General features: G+C 47.5%; 1 protein-coding gene across 4 annotated transcripts in view; it reads left to right on the forward strand.

Moving 5' to 3' along the window:
- CLUH (clustered mitochondria homolog) overlaps window positions 1-27,667 on the forward strand; it is a 2,231,193-nt gene that overhangs the window by 987,617 nt on the left and 1,215,909 nt on the right. For all 4 annotated transcript variants that reach the window (XM_069615061.1, XM_069615063.1, XM_069615062.1 and 1 more), the window contains exon 8: window positions 12,153-12,300. In XM_069615061.1, the coding sequence (XP_069471162.1) occupies window positions 12,153-12,300 (148 nt within the window). The remainder of the gene's footprint in view (window positions 1-12,152; window positions 12,301-27,667) is intronic.

Consider the following 27,667-nt stretch of genomic DNA (forward strand, 5'->3'; position numbering starts at 1 on the left):
GCTCACGGAGTGTGGACTCCGAACGTAGCATCCAAGCACATAAACCTACTGGAGATACTGGCGGTGTTCAAAGCACTAAAAGCCTTCCAGGAACACCTACAAGGGAAGACAGTGATGGTCCTTACAGACAGCACCACAGCCATGTACTACATCAACAAGCAGGGGGGCACCCACTCTCCAGGACTGTCCAAGCTGTCCCAGAATATATGGAAGTGGGCTCTCAGACACTGTCACAACACGTACCAGGGGAACTCAATCTGCTAGCAGACGAACTCAGCAGAGACTTCCCCCTGCCCGAAGAGTACAAATGGCAATTGCACGAAGACATCGTCTTAGACGTCTTCACGCAATGGGGATTCCCGGAAATAGACCTGTTCGCAACTCTGGAGAACTCACAATGCCAAAGTTACGCCTCCAGGTACTCCCAAAACCAGTCCAAGGGGAACGGTCTGTCGATTCAATGGTCAGGGAAATTTGTTTACGCCTTTCCCCCGACTCCCCTTCTCAACAAAGTGGTGCACAAGATGCACCAGGAGCAGGTTACCATGATACTAGTGGCCCCAATGTGGGCCCGGCAGCCATGGTTCGCTCACCTGATGGAGATGTCCCTATCTTCCCCAGTGAAACTTCCCTGCCCGTACAACATGCTGTCACAGGACAAGGGCAGGACACTGCATCCATGCCCTCAGACCATGAACTTAGCAGCCTGGCTCCTGAGATCATAGAATTTGGACATCTACAACTCCCGCAGAGATGTATGGACATCCTCAGGGAAGCCAGAAAACCTAATACTCGCCACTGCTATTCTAGCAAATGGAAAAGATTTGTCATCTGGTGTAGAGGTAAGAGCATCAACCCGGTTGACTGCTCTCCCACAAACATTGTTCTGTACTTGACCCATTTACTGGATTCAGGTCTAATGTTCAATTCCATTAAAGTCCACTTGGCGGCACTTTCTGCATACACCACTTCCCAACTTAGTGTCGTGGTGGAAGACACCAGTTATCCAGGCCTTCATGGAGGGGGGTAAAGAGAATACACCCTCCGATAGCTAACCCAGCTCCCGGGTGGGACTTAAATGTGGTACTTTCTAGACTCATGGGCCCTCCTTTTGAACCCATGCACAAGGCAACTCTTAAAGACCTCACTCTTAAGACTGCTTTCCTAATATCTATCACCTCCATTAGGAGAGTAAGTGAACTACAGGCTCTTTTTGTTCTAGACCCCTTCGTAACAGTTCACAAGGATAAGGTGGTTCTACGCACACACCCAAGGTTTGCACCAAAATTCATCTCGAAATTCCATGTAAACCAGTCAATAGAACTACCAACGTTCTTTCAAAACCCTTCCAGCTTGGGAGAAAAAAGTCTGCATACACTAGATGTACGCAGAGCTGTCATGTTCTACATGGAAAGAACCAGACCACTGAGAAAGACTAATCAGTTCTTTGTCTCGGTGGCAGCAGGAAGAGAAGGAGATGCAGTCTCAAAGTCCACTATATCTAGATGGATTGTTCAATGCATCACTCTCTGTTACACTCTTGCTAAGAGAAAACTACCCTTCAAGCCAAGAGCACATTCCACTCGAGGCACTGGGGCTTCCATAGCATTCATTGCAAATGTTCCCCTTGAGTCGATCTGCAAAGCGGCTACCTGGAGTTCTGTGCACACCTTTACAAAACACTACTGTCTAGATGCACACTCTAGATCTGACTCCCAGGTGGGACAGGCAGTATTAAGACATCTTTTCTCTACTGTTCCTTCTCATAACCCACCGCCAACCCCGGGTACTGCTCGCTAGTCTATGCACAGCATGTGATTCTAAGCAGATTAACAAACATCAGAAGACAATGCATTACTTACCGTAAAAGCATTTCTGATGGTTGTATCTGCTTAGATTCACATGCGCCCACCCTTCCTCCACGCTCGGATGGAGGGAACATAGACATCTTTCTACATCTCTCTCTTTTCTGTACTCACTCACGTATAGAAGGCTCCCTCAGGGCAGAAAAAATACAAACAGAGGGACCTCGACGCGTGAGGGATTGTGGGTACAACGCACGTCACTATAGGGATAGTGTTACAGACACGCCTTGTCGACGTCCCCTTTTTGACTACAAAAAAACAAAATGCAATACTCCGCAGTGACCACTGGATGTCGGACCTATGCAGAGCATGTGAATCTAAGCAGATACAACCATCAGAAATGCTTTTACGGTAAGTAATGCATTGTCATACACTTATTTACTCAATCATTTCTAAAACATTACACTAGCATAAGCAGCTCAATATCACACAAAGATACACCACAAAAATCCAACTGGTAAGTAACTAAGGTTTAGCTCAAAATGAAGTGTGAGCAAAATGGCACTTTAAATACTTAGAAAAGGAGGGAAAAGACAAGGTTATAAGAATAGACAGCCCAAATACAATCACAGGCAGGGCAAAAAGTTCAAGTTAAATACAACTAGCAATTCTTCTCAACAGGCCTGGGCCAAAGTCAATGGTTCAGAGTCTTTTTTATAGGATAAAACAGTTCTGGTGAGTAAGGGTTAAGTCTTTGCCACAGATTTTTAAAGGATTTGGCTAGGCGAAAAGTTTAACGAATGTTTAGGGAAGGACAAGCCTTCGTAGTTGAGGAAAGTTTCACGCACTTTCTCGATGGCCGAAAAGATTTCTGGACCGTGTTTACACAGTACCTTTCAAATGAAGAAAACTGTAGCTGAGCCAGTTGTTCCTGGCAGTTTGAGCAGATCTCGCTGTTCCTGTGCTTCAGTTGTGGGGACAAGGAGGACGTCGGGAGGTTCCTGCACTGCCCAGGGAAGAGGCCAAAAGCTGTAGCAAGACGTCGGTTTAAGGTTTGAGTGCCTTAAAGTCCCCCTGGTTTCCTTCCCTCTGGCTATCCGGTTTTCAACAGCACTCTGAAGAAAATTCAACCAGAATAGGACGGTGTCCAGGTGGCTTACGAGTTGGTTGTTCCCTCCAAACTCAAGGGAAGAAGTTAACCTTGAAGGGCTTCTCTGTCGTCAGAGTTTCCAGGCAATTCGGACCTGCAGCAGGGCTTCACCGGTCGTCCAGGAGTTGCAGCAGTCCTCTTCCTTCCTCTCCTCTTAGTTTCTTTCGTTCCAGTGGTAGACTCTGCTTTCCAAGTCCCAGAGACCTGCTTTTAAACAGTTTTCCCCCATTCATTCAGCCTGGCTGTCACTCACACAGCAGGGTGGCTGTCTTTTCCGGACTACCAGCCGGCCAATCACACCAGAGTGCATTCAGGTCTCCTAGGAGACTAAGCACAGGGAGTTTCGGGCACCTCCCTCACATCCTGTCCACCCCAGACACTCTGGCACCAGAGTAGGGCTTCAGCACAGAAGCCTGCCAAAGGGCACGAACAAAGGGACCAAACCTGGTTTGGCACGCAGAGTTACACACAAGGACTTTTCCTAAAAGAAATGGTGAAAAAAGAAGGCCGGAGTCTGTTTTTACAGATAGGTCTGGCGCACCATATTGAAAAACATGGCTACCCCTGATTTTTAGCTACTGTTAGCGGTCGGGAAAAATCACGTTAGCTGATCTAAACCACTGTGACTAGCCATTTAAAATAGGAAAAGGTAACATTTTACTGTTACACGAGTGTTTAGACTCAGGGGACGCTAAGCAACCCCACCAGCACTCTATAGTAAGATAGGGTGTGCTGGGTCAGTACATTTAAAGAGACTAGTAAAGTCAATTTAACTTTGCATGTCCTGAGAGACAGTAGTCGGTCTCAGGGAAGTTTTGTAAACCTTTGGGAAGTCTGAAAAGACACCCCTGTGCCACTGTACTGAAGGTGCTGTGTGACACACAGAAAAAGATGATTCCATGGAGTTTAAAACACCATAACCAAAGATCACAAAAGTAAAACACACATCAAAATACATGAGTGGGGGAAAAAGGCTCACACTCTTTCCAGGTAAAAAATTAAATCGCAGAAATCCAGCAAAGTTGCCGGGGGTCTCAAAGGGTAAGGGAAATTAGCACATTTGGAGAATTCTCACTAACACCCCCTTACCTGTCCCCTGGACGACATGCTGACTTTTTCCGCACATCTAGTTAATTCAGGTCGATACCTGCCGCACCCATCTGTCGGCCGTTTGGGGCATACAAGAATTTCCCAGAGCACGTTTGTTCAGCGGCCATCCCAGTGCTTAAGGGCCACCACAAGGGGTTGTCCGGGCTCTTTCCTCACAGGCCTCCTCTGGTCTGGGACCTCAATGTGGTTCTTTGGGGCTTGCAGTGCAAACCTTTTGAGCCGATGGACTCATTTTTATCAGGCTGGTGGCACTGAAGAGTGTTGCTGGTGGCGCTCACTTCGGCGTGCAGGTCAGTGAGCTGCAGGCTCTGTCATCACGCAAGCCTTTCACCATATTTCACAGTGACAAGGTTGTCTTGTGCACCCATCCTAACTTTTTGCCCTAGGTGATCACTCCATTCCGTTTGAATCAGGAAATCTGTCTGCCGGTGTTCTTACAGAACCTGCAGTCTGATGCAGAAAGGGATTTCTATTCCTTGGACCTCAAGAGGGTCCTCAAGTTCTACCTCTCTCGGACAAAATCTTTCAGGGGGGGCCTGAGGCATCGTTCATCACGTTTGGGGGCATGTCTCACTGCACCCAGACTTCCAAAATTCTATCACCTGGTGGATGGTCCGTGCCATTTTGAGGCGTATACAGCTATGGGCAAACCAGTTCCTGAGGGGATTTATGGCCATGTGATCCGAGCTAAGGCGCCACCGCGTTTCATAGACATTCTTCCTGGGATGTTATCAGCAGGGTGGCTACTTGGGCCACTCCGCCGGCGTTATGTAAGCACTATTCCCTGGATACCAACTCCAGGGAGATGCAGAGATCGGTCAGGCAGTTCTGAAGAATCTTTTTGCTTTGTCCTAGATATGAGGCAGGTTGTCACAGCTCCACCCTATGGTTTGTTTGGTGGAATCACCCTCACGGATGGAGGAAAGGGTGCGGGACCTATGAGTAATAAAGTTACTCACTGTAGTGATTAGAGTACTCATAGTCCTTAGTGCCCTTTCCTCTGTTTGTGTCCTAAAGTATTCAGTATAGCTAGGTATTAAAGCTTCTTATGTGTTAAAAGGACACTATGATGAGGTCCCGGAGGGCGGGTCTTTTGGGGGTGAGGGGGAGGCGCTCCCACGCACGGGGCCATGCTCTGCACGCTGGACTAAATTTAAAGGTGAAGCTCAATTTTTCTTTGCCAAAGGTTCCAGTACCGTCCCCAATTTGGGGGACGCCCACAAGGATGGAGGAAAGGGGACGAAGTACTATGCATACGGTATTCACTACAGTGAGTACCTTTAATTTCCAGATACCTGCTGGCTGGTAGTCTCGTGTGGCTGTCTTGACCTACAGTCATACGTTGCTTGACCTACTTCTTTAGTAGTAGTAGAAAGTTCATTTTGGGAATCCAGAACGTTCCCATCAAAATTAAAGTTGACAACATAATTACACATCACACATTTAAAAAAACACATTTAAAAAATAAAAATCATTCCACCATCCTTAAAACCTTGCAACATTTTTAAAATAGAAAAACATTCAATTCAAACCATTTTCACAAAAAATTTCCTCAAAGTTAACGCGTTCTTTGGAAATAATAATAAACCCCAACCCACACAAACTGAGTCAACCCATACCAACTAGCACAGAGCAGGTTCAAACTGAAGGAATCCCTGGCCCGCAAGAACAGTTTTAGCATGCGCCCTCTGATAAACGAGAAAGCTGGGCAAACTGTAAAAAATGGGCCAAGTCTTCCTTGGCGCATTGCAAAAAACGCATGATTGATTTTCATTGCCGTTGGACCAGGCCACCACCACTGCTCTTAAATGAATACAATTAAAACATGCCCTAGTAACAATGCGCTGAGAAGAGTTCTGTGCCCATCGCAAATATTTCTGGAGACTTGGGCCACAATAATTGCTTGTTTCTTATTAGTGGGTCTCAGAATCTCAGATGACACCCTCTTATCCAGAATAATGTGGAATACCCTTCGTTTTATAGCTCTCAGAACATTGTGTGGCATGACATCTCTCATATAAAAACATTCGACCATGTCTACTTCTCACAACATTGCTTTTACATACCTAAGCCAGGGGATCTTCTTGTGGGGGTCCCTAGAAACCAAGTGTTTAATTAGCTCATGGGTTAAACTAGCTTTGCTGTTCCCCCAAACTCTGGGCCATTGACTTACAGGCTGGGCTGCAATTAAGTCACTAATACACCTGCAACCCAATTCCATGTATATTAATGAGGAACCTATTTTTCTTGCGTTCATGGATCTGAGCACCGCCTTTGACAAGGTCACTCGTAATAAGCTCTGGCGTGTGCGAATGAGAGGTTGCAGAGGTCAGCTGGAGCGAGAGAGGCAATGTTGTCCTTGATGGTTCTGGATGAGCAGGGGAGCACCTGTTTAGACAAGACTTTCATAGAAAGGACCCCTCTAGACATCTCATCAGGTGCAATGAGAGAGAAAGAGGGGAGGAGTGGGGGTGGGGGGAGGGGAAGAAAGAGAAGAGGGGGATTGGGGGGGAGCAGAAGACAGAGGTCAGGATGTCCAGAGTTTTGGAGGAAAAGTGGGTGGCCAGTGAGGAGCAGAGGGCCTGGGAGGGAAGAGGAGAGGAGGCGGCTGCGGTAAAATTAGCAAATTCCTTGCAGATTTTAAAGAGTTCAGCCATGTTATTTGTGGCTCCAGAGATGCGGGCTTGGACATGAGCCCTTTTCTTTGAGCAGATGAGGAGTCGGTATTGCTTTTGCAGTAGGCGACAGGCCAGTTTGTCCGAGGATGAGCTAGACGCCTGCCACTTCCACTCTCCAGTTTTGCACTTGTGTTTCAAAGTGCCCAAGTCGGAGCCATACCAAGAATAGCATTTGGAGGCAAGCTTCATGTGGATCCTCATGACGGGGGCAAGGATGTCCATGGTGTTAGAGCTAGAGGGTTGGAGGTTAGCAAGAACAGACAGAAGAAGATTCTAAGTAAGGGGGGGGAGGAGGGTTGAAAGAGGCAAAAGCAGCGACTGATGCACGCTTCATCGGTCGAATGACAGAAGGAGACTGGCAGTGCTGGAGGAGCAGACCGGGGAGGTCAAGGTGGGAAGAGAGGCGAGAGTGGTCCGACCAGGAGAGAGGGGTAGTGAGAGGGTGGCGAGAGGGAGGTCTGTTCAGATGAGAGCATCCAAGATTTGTCCGGCAGAGTTGGTTGGGCGAGAGGGAAGACTAGTGAGGGAACGAGTATTGCAGAGGTTGCTGAAATGAACAGTGGCTACATCCGGAGAGTCGAGATGGATATTGAAGTCCCCAGGAAAAATTTGCTTGAGGGATGAGGCAAGAAGACAGGAGGACTTGTCGGCCCATTCTGAGAGGAAGAGGAAGGACATTCAGGCTGGGGGGAGGGGGGGAGGTTGTAGCAAGAGTAAGAGAAAGTAGGCTAGCCAGCCTGCAGACAAGGCTTTCAAAGGATGAGTAGGTTTGAATGGGGATGATGGAGGCAGGAACCCACTCAGGGAAGGTCAGAGCCGCTCCACAACCGGACCGAGAGGGCCTTGAATTGGACAGGATCGTGTAGCCCTCAGGGAGAACAGTGTACAAAGCAGTGACAGAGCTGGCCTTGAACCATGACACGGTGAGAGCAAGGACATCAAGGTCTTCAAGGAGGTGTCAGATGTCAGCGAAGTGTTTGATAGGAGAGAGAGAATTGAGGGTAGCTAAGTGAAGCCGGTCGTCCACTTTAAAAGATTTGCGATTGGGGGGGGGGGGCGGATGGGGGAGAGGGAAGGTGGGGGTGAAAGGAGAGATGGGGGGGGGGGGGTTGAAGAGAGAAGGAAGATGCCTGTCAAGAAGAAGGTTGGGCTAAGAGCCCTGGGCCATGATAGTTCTATTATGATCGACATTAATGGTGCATTCGGAAGATGCAAAGTGAGCTAAGAGCACTTCCCATCTGGTGCCACCAGTAATGGGTGCGGAGTAGAAAGGGGAGAGGACAGAGACCAAATTTGGGGGGGGGGGCATACGTTAGAAAAAGGAACAGCAAAGAGAATGTCAGGAATAGTCTGCCTGGAGGAAGCATTGATGTAGGTGTCTGCGATGGGCATACCGAGGTTGAAACTCAGGAGTGCCCTTTTTAGTTTCTTCCTTCCTGGATTTGTGAGAGAGGGAGGGTAGGAGATGGAGAATCAGCTACAGAAGATAGGAGAGACAGAGAGCACCTTCGGGGCGGAGACAAAGGGGGAGAATTGCGGGGGGGCAGAGGATCACAGGGGACAGGGTCAGAGACACTATGCAACTGTAAAATAACACCAGGCGGCCAAGCAGACAGAAATCAGTGAGTACGCTGGAGGCGCCCAGATTTACAGATCATTGACAAATTGGTAAGCACACCTAAATTGGTAAACAACCCTCATGGGTTTGGCAGCCACATCACCCCCACCCTGCAGCTCGCCTCTAGCCCTAACGGGGAGGCCGCGTACTGTCCGTATCGATTTTTGACACTAAGATGCTGGTGAGGTCAGGCCCAGACTGAATATACCGATCTTTGTTCCTACAAACATCACTTGCCACTAGACTGGACAGAGATTTTGTCAACAGGCTGATCACCCCCAGACAGGACTATATTTTCCCTACGTGCTTATCGCACCTATCAGTCAACAATCTGAGAGCATCCATGAATGCTGTGTAGCGACTGTTAAGATGTGTGGCAAAATATGACATATGGTCTGTATTTGTACTTGCACTGGGCCCAACAGCTGGTTCACCATCTGACAGCAGGCTTACACCCAGAAGATCGGCAGATGCAGAAACCCATGGGCCACCCTGTGGCCCTACTGGTTGGTTGCTAATCATTTCTTTTATTATAGATGTAATGCACACAAGTTCTCTATTATGATTGCTCCCCCCACTAAAATCCTGAAAAGAGCAGCCCACCGGACTGCCCTGTGTGGTGGACAGCCTTTTGTCCTGAGTGAAATCATCCTCAGAGTTACCTCCCTGTTCACCCATGTAGATGGATACTGCATATTCCAGGGATTCTTCCAAGGCTGCACACTCCACCCTCTCTGGCAATGCCCTGTTTCCTGTTAGACAATTCTCAGCATAATATTGATCAACTGAACACTCAAACTCCACCAAAATTGATGTGTACAGCTGCAAGTTCATGAGCAACATTGGAGGCTTTGTCATTTGGCACATTGGGTACTGGTGACATAGTCGATGTCACCGATTACTCTTCACAAACCAATCCGGGCCCTCGATTGTGCCAGAAATGTTCTCCAAGTTCGACGTCCATAGATGTGTCGAAGAGAAGAGCATCTAAAGGCACTGACACTCGGCTGGAGGCCAACTCCACTGAGCCTGCTCCTTGCAACCTACAGCTCGACTTGGCTGAAGTGTCATCAACGTCAGCATTACCAACAGTGGCAACCACCAGATTTCTCTGGCTCAAGGGGCTAGCCACATCGATCACAGTAGCCACCTCAGCATCACCGTTATTAGTCACCACCTCTGCCTCATCCACCTCGGTTAGTACAACCTCCCTGTTTTCCTCTTCATTCATCCCCCCGATCACAGAGGACACCCTCGTCGACATCTGACTTCGAGCAACCCAATTAATCCTGGCCTGCCTTGATGAATTTCAAGTCCCAGCAGCTTTTGTGCCCATATAGTTTGCAGCGGCACCTCCCTTTTTCACTGCATTGCGTGCCTGACATTTTTGAATAATGGGTTAAAATAGTGCATTACACCGCACACTTTCAATGTGGGTAGGCCATACAGTTTGCAATCGGTTTTTTATGGTGTAGGGTAACTCATGGAAAAAAGTACAATAGATGCAAGTCACCAAACGTGCACGAGCGCACTTCCCAGTGCATTCTCATGTCGCTCCCTTCAATATATGCCAGTATAAAAAAACATTTCCATGCTGGCTGTGCCCATACGTTTCCATGCTGACTCCACCAACACATGTTAGTATTTCCATATAAGAACATAATCATGTTCGCTTTGAGATTTTTTTTATAGAATCATTACTGGAACTAGGCACAAAGCTGGCTCTGCCAATATATGCCAGTACTCCAATGTAAGAAAATACTCCAGTTGATTTGGCCATTAAAAGTGACATGCCACAATAAGAAAACATGTCCAAACTGGTTCCAATTTAAGCCATAAGAACACTCATCCTTGCCTTATCACAGATGCTCAGTTAATAAAAAGTCATGCCACAGTAAGAAATATGCAATGCCAGTTTAGCCAGGCAATGACAAACATGAACTTCCTTTGCCCGAAAATACCAGTAAAAACATGCAAAGTCAATAAAGGATGTGACAAAAATGCTCTAGTGATCCCCAGACTCCCAGGGCTTTATAGACCAACACACACCGGTATCCCCTTTCACCCGCCCCTTCATCTCCTCTCCTCACATTCATTCACACTGCATTCACCACACAAGTATGCACCCCCCAGAACATATACACCCACAAACCCACACATTCCTACTCACCCACCCACCATTCACTCACTAACCCACTATTCGCTTACATTCCTACTCAATTCATTCACCCATAAACCTCTCACGTCCACTTGCCCTGCCTTCTACAAACAGGAACACACCCACCCACCCAGAGTATTCAAAAATGCACTATCACATTTCTACTTTCACCCACCACTCACTGACTTATACATCATCTCTCCCATCCACTCACACTGCATTCTTCACACAGACACGTACCCTTCCAGAACTTTGAAACACACTATCACCTTCATACTCCTTCACCCAACAGTCACTCGCTCATACACCTTCTCTTACATCCACTCACTGCATTCTTTACACAGGCACACCCCCACCCACCCAGAACATTCAAACTAACCCACTACCACATTTTATCTCATTCACCCACTACTCACTGCCCCATAGCACACACATCCATCTGACACACACTTCACATGTGCAAAATACACACCACATTTCAAAAATAAAAGCCTTCTTACCTGTATTTCCAGCTTTGGCCCGTAACTCCAGGCTATTCTCGGCTCCTCTGCGCTGCTCACAAACGGGAACCAGGAAGCTGGGTGAGCTTCCTGGTTCCTGTATATGAGCCGTGAGGAAGCCGGTGGAGAAGGAGTTGGAGCTGAACATGGCATGTGACACGTGCCACATGTCACGGTCAGCTCCAACCCCTACTGAGCGCTTCCTTCTCACGCTGCAAGCCCTGGCCCAGCCGTCACTCTGATGGGTAAAGACTGCGCTGGGGCACCCCCAGACCTGGCGTCGCAGGGGCCCTGCACCACAGGGGCTGCAGGGTAGCCCGATACTCCAGGAGCTTGGGAGCTTTTTTTAAAAAATATATATTTTTTGCAGGGCTAGCAAGGGAAATTGCAGGGGTAGCAAGGGAGAACACAGGGTCGCAGGTGTATCCCCTGGCGACCCCCCCCAAATGATGTCCCTGATATCAGCTCTTGATCGATTCCTGCTCATAGTGCCTGTAGGGTTCAGAACTTTTGTACTATAAATGTAACAGACACCTGTGTTTTGTTATATTCCTAGATCAAAATTGATACCGGGACAATAGAGTACTTGACAGTAATACTGACCTTATATTAACTGTGACATAGCCCAGCAGGTTTGATGTATCTGAGGTAGAGGCACGTATATGCATCTTACCCCCATCGCCCCCCTCCTCTCGGCCGTCGCCCCCTCATCCACCCACTGTTCTCCCTTCCTGATTTCCTGATGGCAGCATAATTTGTTCTGGAAATGTTAGACTATTTCTATGGCACATGCACTGATTTATGTTTCTCATTGGTTTTATGTATTTGTGTGGTTTTAGACTTGAGGATCTTATTTGGTTATTGTAACAGTTACTGTCTGGCTGTGTGGTTAGGAAAATGAGGTTTTTCTGTGTTGTGTAGTGTGTAATGTAGCAATATTCCTGCATCAGCTACAACTAATTTCACTGAATTACCAGGCACGATATCCATTATACGACTTTTGCAGTAGGGTATCCCATTGGTATTGTAATGCAGGAGCCAGAACCTGATGGTAAAAGTGACTAGCGTTTTCTTGTCGAGTTAAGAATATTCCAGTCACTGAGTGTCTGACAGCTATTCTTGTTGCACTGCAGAGTTCAGAGACATCCCTTTGAAAGGATTGCAACCCCTTTCCAGCTGTACAGCTGGACTGCACCCCAGGCAGAGCATGGCATGGACTGCGTCAGGGCAGAGGATGCTTACACGTCCAGGCTGGGCTATGAAGAACACATACCAGGGCAGGTGAGTGAACACTATTTTGCTTTCTTTGCTTCTGAAGGTCAGTAAAATACCAGAATAGAAAGGGTACTGTACAGGAAAGTAGGGAGCGATACTTTACGTTAACCTCACTTAGTCACATACCCTAAGCTGTAGATTATATATAATTTCATGTTTGGGCATATGCAATATCTGAGTCTTTTCTGTTATGCTCGCCTTTCTTGACAACTGCTAAAAAACTGCCTGCATTGCAGACAGCCCCAAAAAGTATCTACAAATGGGTCACTTTTGGAATGGGGGCTTTGCATGCTTTGCTCTGTGAAATGATTGCCACACCCCAATAAATAAAGCATCACCAAGTTCCACAACCTGTCCTTGATTTTCCACTTATAGGTGAAAAGCCCCTCCTCTGTAAGAAGTGGCATCAGATGATACAAAGTCATCTCAAGGCAATGCCAGCCCCCTTTAGTAAACTACGAATGTTACTGCTGTTTGGTGTAAATTCACTTGATTGGCCTAAATGTATTTCACTGATATGCATGCAAAACAACTACATAGGGGGAAATGCCGAAACTCCTAAAACTAGGAAAATTGACAAGCTTTGGCTCACTTTTCTCATTGAATGCCACTCTTTGTATCTTTTGTAATTAATTTTAAGATCTGGAGAGAAAGGGCTCACGTAAGATGTTCTTCAGGTCCTGGCTTTTACTGCATTCCATTTTGCATTCCCTTATTGTACTATATTTCCCATTGATAAATGGAGAACTACAAGAACCAAAATGCAAAGTGATAGCTTAATTTAAGTTGCTTTTAAAACAGCAACTGCTGTTAAGTTTGACCCGACAAGAGGCATTTTGAAAGCTCTGTAAACTCTCCCTTCTAATAGATTGTGTCCGCTGACATATTCCTCATCTTTGATCTTTGATATTCGTATCATCAGCTTTGCTCCTTCGGAAAAACATTTTCACACCAGGGGGGTGCTGTGCTCGATGTCGTGGCGTCGATGTCCTTTGAGGGCTGCCGTTGAGCGTCAACGTCCTACGCAGTACAAATAGCTTGTGCCGCGTCCGTTGGCTGCAGTACAGTTTTTCTAAAGCTTTCGCTTCATGTGCTTGACACAGAGCTTCAGTTTTTCGTCAAGATGTCTTCATCTTCTAATCCTTGGACCCCAAAAACTGGTTTTAAAAAATGCCAGGATTGCGGGAAGAAAATTTCAATTACTGATCCTCATCACATTTGCCTGTGGTGCCTGGGTCCCGACCATCGGACCGATGAACGCGGGTCTTGTCAGACCATGACCGGAAAAAGCTCTCAAGGAACGACGAGGCAAATTGGCGGTGGGGAGGGATACTTCAAAGGCTACTTCGAAGGGATTGTGTCCTCCGACGTATTCCTTATCTTAGATATCTCTTTCCAGCTTTGCTGGCCTCGGAAAAAAATTTCTCTAGAGGGCGCTGCGCGTCGACGTCCGCCGAGTCGATGTCCCTCGACAGCCGCTGTATCGACGTCAGCCTGCCTATAAAGGCTGCGCGCAGCGTCTGTTGCTCAGTTCCGTTTTTCCGCGCTTACTCAGTGCCTCGGAATATCGTTGCTCAGTTTCGTAGAGAATTAATCCAATTTCCTCAAGATATTCGATCCATACTCGATGGCTTCCTCGTCGGAACCGACAACCCCTCGGTCCGGCTTTAAAAAATGCTGAGACTGTGGGGAAAAGATGTCGCTGACTGACCCTCGCAGAGTTTGTCTGTGGTGTTTGGGAGCTGAACACCATTGTTCAGAGTGCGAGGACTGTATGTCCATGACAGCTAAGGCCCTGAAGGAGCGTAGGGGAAAGCTGGAAAAAGGTAAGACTTCTAAAGCTTCTTCTTCCTCGACGAAGTCGAGACATTCGTCTCCTCGTCACCATTCGCGCTCCAGGTCTCGAAGCGGGTCCCATCACTCCTCGAGATCGAAGCACTCAAAGAGGAGACGTCGAAGATCCCCTTCTTCGTCCTCCTCTTCCTCTGTTTCACCTAAGAGAATCCCTTGCCCCATGAAACATAGTTCCCGGGTTGAATGGGAGGAATTCCGCAAAAATATGATGAGCGTCTTCGAGAAAGCGGCCTCGACCCCCTCGAAGACTGCCGAGAGCGATGCTCTGGTCGAAAGACCCGAAGGTCCAAAACGCCGCGAGTCGCAGTACCCGGCGAAGGAAGCTTCTCGAGCGCGTCACGAACCCTCGAGTAAAGCTAAGACCTCGAATCCTTCTTCAAAGGTTCCGTCGACACACGGGTCTGTCGACTCGACACCGGCGTCGACACCAAGGAAAGTCACGGTTGCGGCGCACCCAGTGGCTATCCCCAGGTCTTCGATGACGATGTCGTCGAGATTGTCGACATCCTCAAGCAGAATCCCAATTCTATCGAGGACCTCGAGGCCTCCGCCTTTGTTTTCGACGCCACGTTGGAAGCCTTCGACGACATCGACGTTTTCGAGGCCGATTACGACAAGTTTGGCACCCTCTGCCTTGGAGATGGGTTTCACACCCTTTGTGAGTTCAGACCAATTGAGAACAATGTCCTCAATTATGGAAGAGGGAGAACTATCTGACCAAGAAGAGACATTTGAGTTGCAGGGATCTGCAACCCCAGTTCAAGAGGAGTTATCCTCAGAGGAACGCAGATTAAAGGAACTCCATGATTCCTTACATGAGGCAAGTGGTTTAGACACTTCCCCTGAGGTGGAGTTTGCTAGGCCAGACCCGGGGAAGCATGCTGAAACCCCTTATAGAGCCTTAATGGCCAGGATCACAGAATTTATGGGGTGGTCAACACCTTCACAGGCTTTCCAACAAGATGACCTCACAGATATTCTTGATAAAGGTCCACAGGAGGATCCTGTAGTACCTTTTCATAAAGCTCTTCAAAGGAAAATCATGACGAACTGGGAAACCCCAGATGTCGTCCCGGCAGTAAATAAAAAACTGTCTCCTAAATACAGGGTATCTTCTGCAGACCCGGAGTTTTTGTCCAAACACCCATCCCCAGAAAGTCTGGTGGTACAGGCAGCATCTTCTACTGACATCAAGACTGCTTACCCTACCGTCCCACAGGACAGGGACGATAAAAAATATGATGCTATGGCTAAGAAAGTTTTTTCGGCATGAAGCATGGCGTTAAAATCTATTAATGCTACTTGCACCCTTGCTAGATTCAGCCATACACTTTGGGAGTGTGCTTCTACAGCGGCTGACTGCATCCCGGAGGGAGAAGAAAGGGAGGCGTTCCTAAATATCATACAGGACGGTAAAGACGCTATGTGCGAATCCCTCCAGACGGGCATTGATCCGGCTGACAGTATCAGCAGAGCAATGGCGGCAAGTACAACAACCAGGAGATTCGCTTGGTTGAGAAAGTCTGGTTTTGCCCCAGATGTGCAAGCCAGGCTCTTGAACATGCCATTCGATGGCTCTTCTTTGTTTGGGAAAAAGGCGGATGACAGTTTAGAAAAACTGCAAACATCAAAGGCAGCAGCAAAATCCCTAGGCGCTGCAATCCGTCAGACACCTTTTCGTCCCACAGTATTCTCTGCGAGAGGCAAGTCCTTTTGCTTCTACTCCGCATTCGGAAGAGGTAGAGGACGACCGGCTCAAAGGGGACAAAGAAGAACTACCCGAGGTGGACGGGGTAGATATTCAAAAGCCGCAGCAACAGCAGGCGCCTCTTTACCATCGGCATCTGCATCAGCCGCCCCAAAACCACTCTGAGGACTTCCCTCACAAGGCACCTGTAGGAGGCAGGTTTACTCAACATCTGGCGGAATGGCAGGCTATCACGTCAGATGCTTGGGCATTGGAGACAGTTGCACAAGGTTACTGCCTGCCTCTCCTACGCATACCTCAGAGTCATCCACCGGGAATCAGCTCTCAAAAAGCTCCAGATCCGCTCCTCTTGCAGGAAATTTTAGACCTGCTAGAGAAAGGTGCCATAGAACCTGTACCTGTAGCGGAGAGGAACAGGGGCTGGTACTCCCCTTACTTTCTCATTCCAAAGAAAGATTCTGAGAAAGATGGTAACTCTTCTCAGATCCTTCAGGCCCTTCAGTTCCAGGACTGGTTGGTATCTCTGGACCTTCAGGACGCTTATTTCCATGTGCCAATCCATCTCAAACACAGGAAATACCTGAGGTTCGCAATTGGCAACTCTCATTATCAATTTCGAGTGCTGCCATTTGGGCTGACCTCCGCCCCGAGGGTCTTCACCAAGTTAATGTCGGTAGTGGCTGCAAGTCTAAGGAGGGAAGGGATTCACGTCTACCCCTACCTGGACGATTGGTTGATCAGAGCTGTATCTTCGGAACAAGCTCAGATCCAGCTAAATCACGTTTGCCACTCCCTTCACAGACTGGGCTTCTCCCTCAATTTAAAGAAGTCACAAATGATACCATCGCAGAGACTCCAGTTCATCGGAGCGATCCTGGACACTTCCCTGGGAAAAGCCTCGCCACCAGAGGTGAGGGCTCAAGATATTCTACAGATGGTTACCAAGTTTCAAAATGCCCAACGTCTCCTAGCCTTCGCTTTTTGAGGTTGCTAGGCCTCATGGCATCCTGCATTTTCCTAGTGCCAGAGGCTCGCCTGAGAATGAGATCCCTCCAGTGGGCACTGAGAACTCAGTGGTCGCAATTCTCAGGGAGAATGACAGATCCTCTTCAGGTTCCCGACAGGGTGGCTCGAGACCTTCAGTGGTGGGCCTGTCAGGAGAACATTCTGAAAGGAGAGCAGTTTTGGCAACCCTGGCCGGAGATAACAGTAGTCACGGATGCCTCACTCACGGGGTGGGGAGCCCACGCCAACGACTTGACCATCAGCGGTCGTTGGTCTCCATCGGAGTCCAGACTACATATCAACCTGTTAGAGCTGAGGGCCATCAGACTTGCGCTGAAGGCTTTTCTGCCATCTGTACAAGGAAAGAATGTCCTGATAATGACGGACAACACAGTGGCCATGCATTACCTCAACAAAAGAGGTGGTGTAGGATCCCTACCTCTGTGCAGAGAGGCGATGCAGCTCTGGTTTTGGGCAATCCAAGAAGGAATCTCTCTATCGGCAGTTCACCTAGCCGGAGAGAAGAACTTGACAGCGGACGCTCTGAGCAGGCAGAGCACAGTCTCCCACGAGTGGGAACTAGCTCAGGAAGTCCTTCAAGAGATCTTCGCCCTTTGGGGAACCCCTCAGGTGGATCTGTTCGCCACCAGTGTCAACAGGAAGTGCGATCTGTTCTGTTCAAGGGAATTTCCCCCGAGAGGAGCTCTGGGAGACACGTTCATAGTGGACTGGGAGTTTCCGCTTCTGTACGCGTTTCCACCGGTCCCTGTCATTCCTCAAATGATCAGGAGGTTGAGAAGATTCTGGAAAACCATGATCCTAATTGCCCCGTATTGGGCCAGGAGAACGTGGTACCCGGACCTTCTAGACTTGTCCATCTGCCCTCAAATTCGACTTCCACTCAGAGAGAATCTGCTCTCACAGAAGGGAGGTCAGGTTCTCCATCCAGACATGAAAACCCTCAACCTTCACGCTTAGCTTCTGAAAGGCTGAGGTACAAGGATTGGGACCTCCCTGATGATGTTATGGAGGTGTTGCTTTCGGCAAGAAGGCCAGCAACAAAATCTTTATACCGCTGCCGTTGGAACAGATTTTGCAGCTGGTGTAGAGAAAAGAATATCGACCCCTTTTCATGTGGTACACCAATGGTTTTGTCCTTCCTACTCTATTTAGCGAATTCAGGCCTTCAAGTTGGCACCATCAAGGGCTATCTCGCAGCGCTATCCATCTTTAAGCGCACTGCGGAAGAACCATCCTATTTCAAGTTACCCTCGGTAATACAGTTTCTAAAGGTGTTAACTAACGTTTATCCCCCAAGACCATTCCAGGTTCCCCTATGGGATTTAAACTTAGTCCTAACTTTCCTGATGGGCACACCTTTCGAACCACTCCACTCTTGTTCGTTAAGATTTCTTACCCTTAAGACTGTTTTATTAATAGCACTTAAATCTGCTAGAAGGGTGAGCGAGTTACAAGCTCTTTCTTGTAAACCCCCTCATACAATCTTTCACAAAGACAAAGTTGTTCTGCAAGTGAAGCCTAATTTCCTCCCAAAGGTGGTTTCTGAATTTCATATCACTCAGAAGATGACCCTTCCATCTTTCTATCCTCCTCCTCATCCGGGGAAAGAGGAAGAGAGGTTACACAGGCTGGACCCAAGAAGGGCTTTAAGTTTTTACATCAGTAGACTGGCTAGGATAAGACAAGCAGACCAGCTGTTTGTAGGCTACGCAGGTCACAAGCTGGGGTTACCGATAACTAAGCAGACCATTTCCAGATGGATCATTCTAGCCACTTCGGAATGTTATAAACTGGCTGGAAAAGAGCCCCCTCAAAATCTTAGGGCTCATTCGACCAGAGGTATCGCAGCTTCATCGGCCCTCAAAAGAGGAGTGCCGGTTAGAGACATATGTGCGGCTGCCACATGGTCGTCCGTCCGTCCATACCTTTACACGGTTTTACAACTTAGATTCCTCCTCCAGTCAAGAGACTAGGTTTGGAAGGGCAGTATTGCACTCTATTCATCAATAAGAGGAAGCATGAAGTCAGTACTCCCACCTCCAATAGCAGAATACTGCTTTGGGAGCCTATCTAAGATAAGGAATACGTCGCAAGACACAATCCCTTCGAAGAACAAGTTACTTCTTACCTTGTATCGTTCTTTCGATGGGATCTTCCTCCGACGTATTCCTTATTGACCCTCCCATCCATCCCCGCAGTACTACTTCCCTTGTTGTTGCAGCTTACGCACCTTCAGGGTGATTAGTCTAGTCCAGAAAGAATTATTGTGGGCTACAAAACGGAACTGAGCAGCGGACCCTGCGCGCGGCCTTTATAGGCAGGATGACGTCGATACGGCGGCTGTCGAGGGACATCGACTCGGCGGACGTCGACGCGCAGCGCCCTCTAGAGAAATTTTTTTCCGAGGCCAGCAAAGCTGGAAAGAGTTATCTAAGATAAGGAATACGTCGGAGGAACATCCCATCGAAAGAACGTTACAAGGTAAGAAGTAACTTGTTCTTCTTAGAGGAATAAAGACTCCATCTAGGGACTCGTCCTGACGTAAGTCGAAGTCTCGATCGAGGAGTCGCTCGAGAAAATCTTTGTCTTCGATGAAGGCGAAGAGGAGACGTCACTGATCTCCCTCTTCTTCTTAGTCTTCTGACTCTTCAAGGGTTATAACTTGTCCAACTAAACATGATTCCCCTAGAAAATAGGAGGCATTCAGAGCCTCAATGATGCAAATCTTCAAGAATGCGGCCCGACCCCCTCGAAGAAGTCACGCAATGGCCATGCCCCAGCTCGTCCTTCGGATGACAGAGGAAGGTCAGAAACTACTAAACGCTCTAAATCCGGCGAGAAATCTGTGAGGGTACCGTCTAGAGAACCTTCTCCGGTACCTCAGAAAAAGAGCAAGTCAACAAGCCTGTCGGTGCATAAATCGAAGGCAATGCCGGACAAAATGGCATCAGGTTCCAAACCCTCGTCGACACCAGTGTCAAAGGTTTCGTCGACACCATTCTCGGCGGCACCTTCGACTTTATCGAAGCAAGCGTCTGCAATATCGACGCCTATGTCGAAGACGGCGTCGATTCCTGTAGCGTCATCAACGCCATTGATAAAATCAATGCCCATGCCCTCAACCCACAGGTAAAGTTAATACCCATTTGCTAAGGAAAGACTTTTTCAAGTCTATGGGCCTCATTACGAGTTTGGAGGTAGCCATGCCCTTAATAAGGACATGGCTGCCTTCAAACTCGGGTCCGTAGTCCCTGAATGGGGAAATACTGGGCCATTCCGACTTTGGAGGGCCCGGTATTTTCCCATTCAGGGAACCCGGACCATCCCCATTCCCATTTCAGCCCCCATAGAGCTCAATGGCAATGGGGAGGGAGCTAATAACGGGCCCATTGTTAGCTCCCTGGTCCCCTCGCGGGACCCGCAAAGGATGTCTGGTCTGACCAGACGTCCAGAGCGGGTCCCGCAAGGGAACCTCGTAATAGGGCGGAATGGGTTTAACAGCACCGGCACCTTTACCTGCGCTGTTAAGCCCATTCCGCCTGGGTCGTAATGAGGCCCTATGACTTCTGTTTATGAGGAGAAGCAATCCTCTGAGGATTCTTCCCCATTTGGGTTGAAATATGGTGCAAAGAATGCTCCTGAGGAGCTAATTGACCCTGAATCAAAAATGTATGATCTTTGACTGCCTCCAATCAGCTAGTGGCATAGACACTTCCCCTGAATTGGAGTTTGACAAACCTGACCCATATGATCATGCCGATTCAGCATACAGAAATATTATGAACAAGGTTGTGGAATTCATGAGCTGGAGCAGGAATTCACCTACCTTTGAACAAGATGACATGACTGATATTCTGAGCCAAGTTCCTCAGAAGGATCCAGTACTACCTTTTCATACAACCCTTCAAAGGAAGGTCATGTCTAAATGGGAAACTCCAGAGTCTGGACCTGCGGTAAACAAAGGTTTTGCCAGAAAATATAGACCTTCATCCTCTGATCCAGACTATTTAACTAAGCACCCTACACCTGAAAACTTAGTGGTCCAAGCTGCTAGATCCACAAGGCAGTCTGCTTATCCCTATTCCCCTGGATAGGGATGACAAAAGAATTGATGCCTGTGCTTGCAAGGTTTTTTCTTCGAGCAGTATAGCTTTAAAGTCAACCAATGCTACTTGTACCCGTTCTAGGTTTACCTACACCCTGTGGGACTGTTAGCATAGCAGCTGAGCACATTCCGGAAGGCGAGGAACGTGACGGCTTCCTGGCTATTGTGAAGGATGGAAAGGAGGCAATGGGGGAATGTCTCCAGTCAGGACTGTACACTGCTGACAGCATCAGCAGGTCCATGGCGTCTAGCACCGTACTATGCAGATTTGCGTGGCTGAGAAAGTCTGGCTTTGCACTGGAAGTGCAGGCCAGGCATCTCAAAATGCCCTTTGACAGCTTGAGGTTGTTCGGCAGCAAGAGCAAGGCGGATGAGAGTCTAGAGAAGCTGCAGACCTCCAAGGCGGCGGCTAAGTCACTTAGCGCCGCCATACGACAACCTCAGCAACACTCCTACTCAGGCTCATCTTCCTGGAGGGGTCGTCCTTTTCGTTTCTATTCCTCATTTGGAAGGGGAAGAGGACAGGCTATTCAAAGAGGACAAAAAAAAGACAATAATTCCCTCGTAGTGGACCAGGAAAGGGTGCTAGATCAGCCCCAGCAGAGGCAACTGTCCCCTCAGCCGCTGCTGCAGCTACCTCTAAGCCACTCTGAGGCCTTTACCCACAAGACCCCGGTGGGAGGCAGAATCTCTCAGCATCTGAGCGAAAGGTAGGGCATTACTTCAGATGCTTGGGCACTGGAGACGGTAACCCAAGGTTACTGCCTTTATTTTCAAAAAAGGCCTTCCGGTCATCCACCGAGATACCACTCGGTCAGAATTCTGGATCCGCTCCTTGTGCAGGAGATTTTAACCCTGCTAGAGAAAGGTGCAATAGAACATGTACCTGCAGCGGAGAGGAACAAGGGTTGGTATTCCCCCTACTTTCTCATTTCCAAGGAGGACGGAAGGTTAAGACCCATCTTGGACTTAAGAAATGTGAACAGATTCCTCAGGAAGGACAAGCTCAAGATGGTAACCCTTTCTCAGATCCTTCAGGCTCCCCAACTGCAAGACTGGTTGGTATCATTGGACCTTCAGGATCCTTACTTTCATGTGCCAACCCATCTCAAGCACCGAAAAGTACTGCGGTTGGCAGTTCTCATTTTCAATTTCAGGTCTGCCATTCGGGCTGACCTCCGCCCGAGGGTGTTCACCAAACAGATGGCGGTAGTGGCAGCAAGTCTCAGGAGGGGGGATTCACATCTACCCCTACCTGAATGATTGGTTAATCAGGGCTCGTTCACCCAAACATGCCCAGGAACATAAGAGGATAACCTGCCACTTTCTACCCAGACTGGGCTTCTCCCTCAATTACAAGAAGTCTCATATGATACCATTCCAAAAACTCCAATTCATCTGAGCAGTCCTGGATACTTCCTCAGGGAAAGCCTCGCCCCCCGAGGTGAGTGCTCAGCACATTCTGCAGATGGTAACAAAGTTCCAGTATGCCCAGCATCTGCCGACCTTCGATTTTCAGAGGTTGCTCTGCCTCATGGCATCCTGCATTTCTCTGGTGCCAGAGGCCAGATTGAGAATGAGATCCCTTAAATGGGCCCTCAGGTCTCGGTGGTCCCAATTTTTGAAGAATGTGTCGGATCTTCTGCAAGCTCCAACCAGTGGCTCAAGATCTTCTATGGTGGGCTTGCATGGACAATATTCTCAAGGGAGAATCTTTTTGGCAACCATGGCCGTAGATAACATTAGTGACGGACGCCTCACTTATGGGGTGGGGAGCCCACACCACCGATCTGACAATCAGGTACACATCAACCTTTTGGCGCTGAGGGCAATCAGACTAGTGCTGAAGGCCTTCTTGCCCGCTGTATGGGGAAGGAATGTCCTGATAATGACGGACACCACATTGGCCATGTACTACCTCAACAAGAGAGGCGGCGTAGGGTCACTACCACTGTGGAGATAGGCAATGCAGCTCTGGTTCTGGGCAATACAAGAAGGAATCTCTGTCGGCAGTTCACCTACCTGGAGAGAAGAACACGCCGGCGGACGCTCTGAGCAGGCAGAGCAGAGTCTCCCACGAGTGGGAACTAGCTCAGGAAGTCCTTCAAGAGATCTTCACTCTTTGGGCAACCCCTCAAGTGGATCTGTTCGTGACAGAGGTCAATCGGAAGTTCGATCAGTACTGCTCAAGGGAATTTCCTCCAAGAGGAGCTCTAGGGGACACGTTCGTAGTGGCCTGGGAATTTCCACTCCTGTCCGAGTTTTCTCCAGTCCCAGTGATTCCTCACATAATCAGGAGGTTGAGAAAGTTCAGGAAAACCATGATTCTAATTGCCCCAGATTGGGCCAGGAGGATGTGGTACCCCGACCTTCTAGACATGTCCATCTGCCCTCCAATACGTCTTCCACAAAGAGAGGATCTTCTTTCGCAAGAGGATGGTCGAGTTCTCTATCCAGAGGTCAAGACACTCAGCCTTCATGCATGGTTTCTGAGAGGCTGAGATATAAGGATTGGGACATCCCAGACGATGTAATGGAGATTTAGCTTTCAGCCAGAAAGCCAGCAACAAAGTGCCATCAACAAAATCCTTGTACCGGCGTTGTTGGAATAAGTTCAGTAACTGGTGCAAGGATAAGAATGTGGATCCTTTCCTATGTAGCACACCTATGGTGCTTTCTTTCCTGTTACATTTAGCCATTCTGGGGCTCCAGATTGGTATGATAAAAGGATACCTAGCAGCGCTTTCTTTAAGCGCTCTTCTGAAGTTTTATTTCAATATACCATTGATTGTAACATTTTTGAAGGGTCTCACTAATGTGCATCCCCAGTCTCATTCCATGTACCTGTTTGGGATCTAAATTTAGTATTAAAATTCCTTAAATGCATTCCTTTCGAGCCTTTGCATTCTTGTCCTCTAAGGTTCCTCACATTGAAAACAGTACTACTAGTGGCTATCACATAATCCTGCAGGGTGTGTGAGGTGCAGGCTCTCTTGTAAGCCCCCTCACACCATTTTCCATAGAGTTACAGTAATACTCAAAGTCAAACCTTCATTCCTACCCTAGGTAGTCTCTGACCGTCATTTGTTTCAAAAAAATACTTTGCCATCTTTCTGTCCTCCCCCCTCATGCAAGTGAGGAAGAAAGGCTTCATAGGCTGGACCCAAAAAGGGCTCTCAGCTTTTATTTTTCTAGACTTGCAAAGTTTCGACAAAGTGACCAACTTTTTATTGGATATGCCACAAATTGGACCTGGCAGAAACAAAACAATATTTTTGGCTATCGGAGAATGTTAGACTGGCAGGTAAAGAACCTCCAGATGGGCTGAGAGCTCATTCCACTAGGGGCATGGCAACTTCGACAGCTCTTCAAAGGGGTGTCCCGGCGCAGGATATCTGTGCAGCGGCCACCTGGTCGTCTATGCATACATTTGTGAAACATTATTTCGATTCAACCTCATCCCAAGGATTTCTTTTTGCCATGGGCGTTGTTTATACGGTACATAACTAGGGTTAATTAGTACTTCTTCCCCAGATTCTCACTGCTTTGGGAGTCTATCAAAGATGAGGAATACGTGGGAGGACACAATCCATTCGAAGAACAAGTTACTTCCCAACTGGTAACATTCTTTCAACTGGATATTCCTCCCATGTATTCCTCATTGGCCCTCCCAGCCTACCCTGCTGTACAATTTTACGTGAATTACACTCCGTCTTCCTTGAGAGCTTGCGGTCTAAGGGTACGCCTGTTCAACTCCTCAGTTGAGGATATCGAAAAACAGAACTGAAGCCAACGGGCGCGGCTCGAGCTATTTATACTGTGGATGAAGTTGACGTTCTACGGCAGCCCTCGACGGACATAAACGCCACGACATCGAGCACAGCGCCCTCTGGTGTGATTATTTCCGAAGCAGCAAAGCTGATGATACGAATATCAAAGCTCAAAGATGAGGAATACGTGGGAGGAACATCCAGTTGAAAGAACGTTACCAGTTTGTAAGTTACTTGTTCTTTGCTTCTAAGTCCCCTTCCAGAATATCCTGTGGTATGGTAACCTGCTGTTTGTCAATATGACACAGGCGCATACACCTTGCTGTTATGCATGATGAAAATACATTTGCAGTTAGAAATAGTTTTTTAGCCATCCAAAAGACATCAAGAAAATGATTTTTTATTTGTTATTGTGTTTCATTGGTTAATACAAACCATTTTACACATTAAAAAGAAAAACACGGGAGACAGCTAGGCGGTGCGGGGTAACATGTCTGCGTAGACATCCGAGAGGACTACATGAGGATTGTGTTCCATTGACTTGGTCTCCTGCCTCAAGTTTGGAGGTTTTAATGCTGGATCCTGGCTTGTAGGAGGTAGAGACTGGGCCAGGGAGGCTTTATAAGGGCAGAATCTGCTTTGTGCACCCCAAGGGTGGGCAGTGGGGGGAAGGCGGGGGTTGAATGCATGAACAGACGGACCGAAGCTGGGTGGTGAGAGCATGACACTGCTCATGTGCAGTATGCAACTGGACCTACAGAGGCATGGAATATGGGACTGAGTGCTGTCATGGGGGCACTAAGGAAGGGCCTGCATCCATCACCGCTGAGGTTTTTCAAGTCCAGAGTCTTATTTGCGGCACTGAACGCTTTGCATCGAGGTCTACCGCACGCCTCATCTTCCCAGGACTTACACCATCGAGGAAATGATCGCCGAAGAGCACCGCGAATGTCAAAACTGCTGGATCAGCACTGGTGTTCCACTTTTCCTCCAGGTTCTCGACACCGAGTGGCTCCTGCTTCAAAGGGAGTATGCCCTCAAAGCATACCGTCGGCGAACCGCCAAAGAAACTCTTACACTTCAGAGACATTGAGGTGGTTGAAACTTTTAATCAATAAGCAAGACTTATTGAGCATTTATGGACTGGGCTTGTTAATTCTCTTATTACAGGTTGCCCTCGTGGGGCGATCCTCATTCAGAATAGTCCATCTATATTGAAAGAAAGCATTCTGCCATTGCTTAACCTTAACCTGCCGTCCTTCCTTATTATCTATGCTGATGCACTTTACTGAAGGATTTGTATGCTCTATTATAACTGTCAGCAGCTGAGGCATTTTAAAGGAATCTAAAGTCTAAATGTGGTACCACATAGAATTGTGTATATTGTTCATTATAAAATTACCAGACTATAACGTGTGTTATTGAATCGTGTATATACCCCAGAACCTTATTTTAATATAAATAAAACTGTGTTAGCACGTAACAGTGTGTGGACATTGCTTTGTGGGGGCTTGGGGACTCACTGTACTTGAACACGAGCCTGCATCACGTCATGAGAGCTTAAGTCTTGGTTGCTCGTCCATAGCTACCATATAGAGAACCTTGGCTGGGGTGCTCTGCCTCTCTACCCTACCATATAGGGGGCGAAATACAGATACCCCTCTCCGGTCTTTACAAGCACCATATTAAACAAAAATATATTTTTCAGGAGGAGGGGGAGCCATCAGCTAAGACCCCTAGGGTAGATGTCTCTTACCCATTTTAAAAAAAAATGTTTTTATTAAGTGCATATTGCTAGTGAGACAAGCCTTTTACACTATATACAATAAGAATTGAGCACATACACTTCAAGAAAAACTAAGTTCATGATACATCAATACTTAAAAGAGCTAGTGCACAAAATAAGAAAAAATCATCAATTTCTTCAAAGTTAAGAGAAAGCATGATAGAAGAATTCATCAATTTCATCAAAATTAAAATAAATGCTTTTCAGTTTTCCTATTTCTCTTATTTCATTGACTATTTGAGTTTGAATATCAGCATTGTTTATATGCTTTCTATACTTGAATGTTTAGACCAAAACATTTTTATAAAAAAAATAAAAAATACAATTGCCAATGATTTCATCTAAAATAGTGTATATGAAATGGATTACATTATGTTTACAAGATAATATAATTTAAAAGTAATCAAGAGAAATCAAGGTCAAGTAGGAAGTGAATCCAGGTTTTTCTTTGCCCAGATCCAAAGATGATGGGCTGCCGCAGTCATTACTAGCAATTCAGCCCCAAAGATAGACGCCCATCGATTTTAAGTTGGCATGTGCCACTGTCATTCCTATTAAAGAACCTTTACCAATATTTTCTGTGTTTTCATTTAACAACAACTTGCACTTACTATTTTCCAGAGCGACATGAGGGATTGTAACCCCAGTTTTAATCTTATTACTTCGACTGGTGTAGCTCCCGGCAGACCCACAGCGAGAACAAAACATTTGTCTCCAGCTTTTGCAGCCAGCCAATTGCCCTCTCTGGAAGAAACTCTAGTATGCCCGGGATTATGCATTTCTTATACGCTTCCAGCTTGGCCTCAATAGAGTGACCCCCAAACCTGTCAATCATCCTCTTGATAGCCAACCATTTACATCAAGCTTTGGGTGGAAGGACCTCCAAATATTAAATGACAGAGCTGGAAGCCCTAACTGGGAGGCCGAAGTAGTTGACTTCTTGAGTAAGTACAAGGGGGATGGAGGTTATCCCTGATAGGGAATGTAAGGGGGTGCCTTGGAAGTTGCCCTTACACATTGACATGGTGTGCAGAGTGAGTCCATAGCCCTGATGTAGGGAGTTGTCTTGTGACTTGTTCCAGGGTGGGCCACCCATAGCCCAGTAAAAGGAAGTGCCACCATAT

The sequence above is a fragment of the Ambystoma mexicanum genome, chromosome 9, assembly GCF_040938575.1.
Source record: "Ambystoma mexicanum isolate Mex_15411 chromosome 9, UKY_AmexF1_1, whole genome shotgun sequence".
NCBI classification, from domain to species: domain Eukaryota; kingdom Metazoa; phylum Chordata; class Amphibia; order Caudata; family Ambystomatidae; genus Ambystoma; species Ambystoma mexicanum.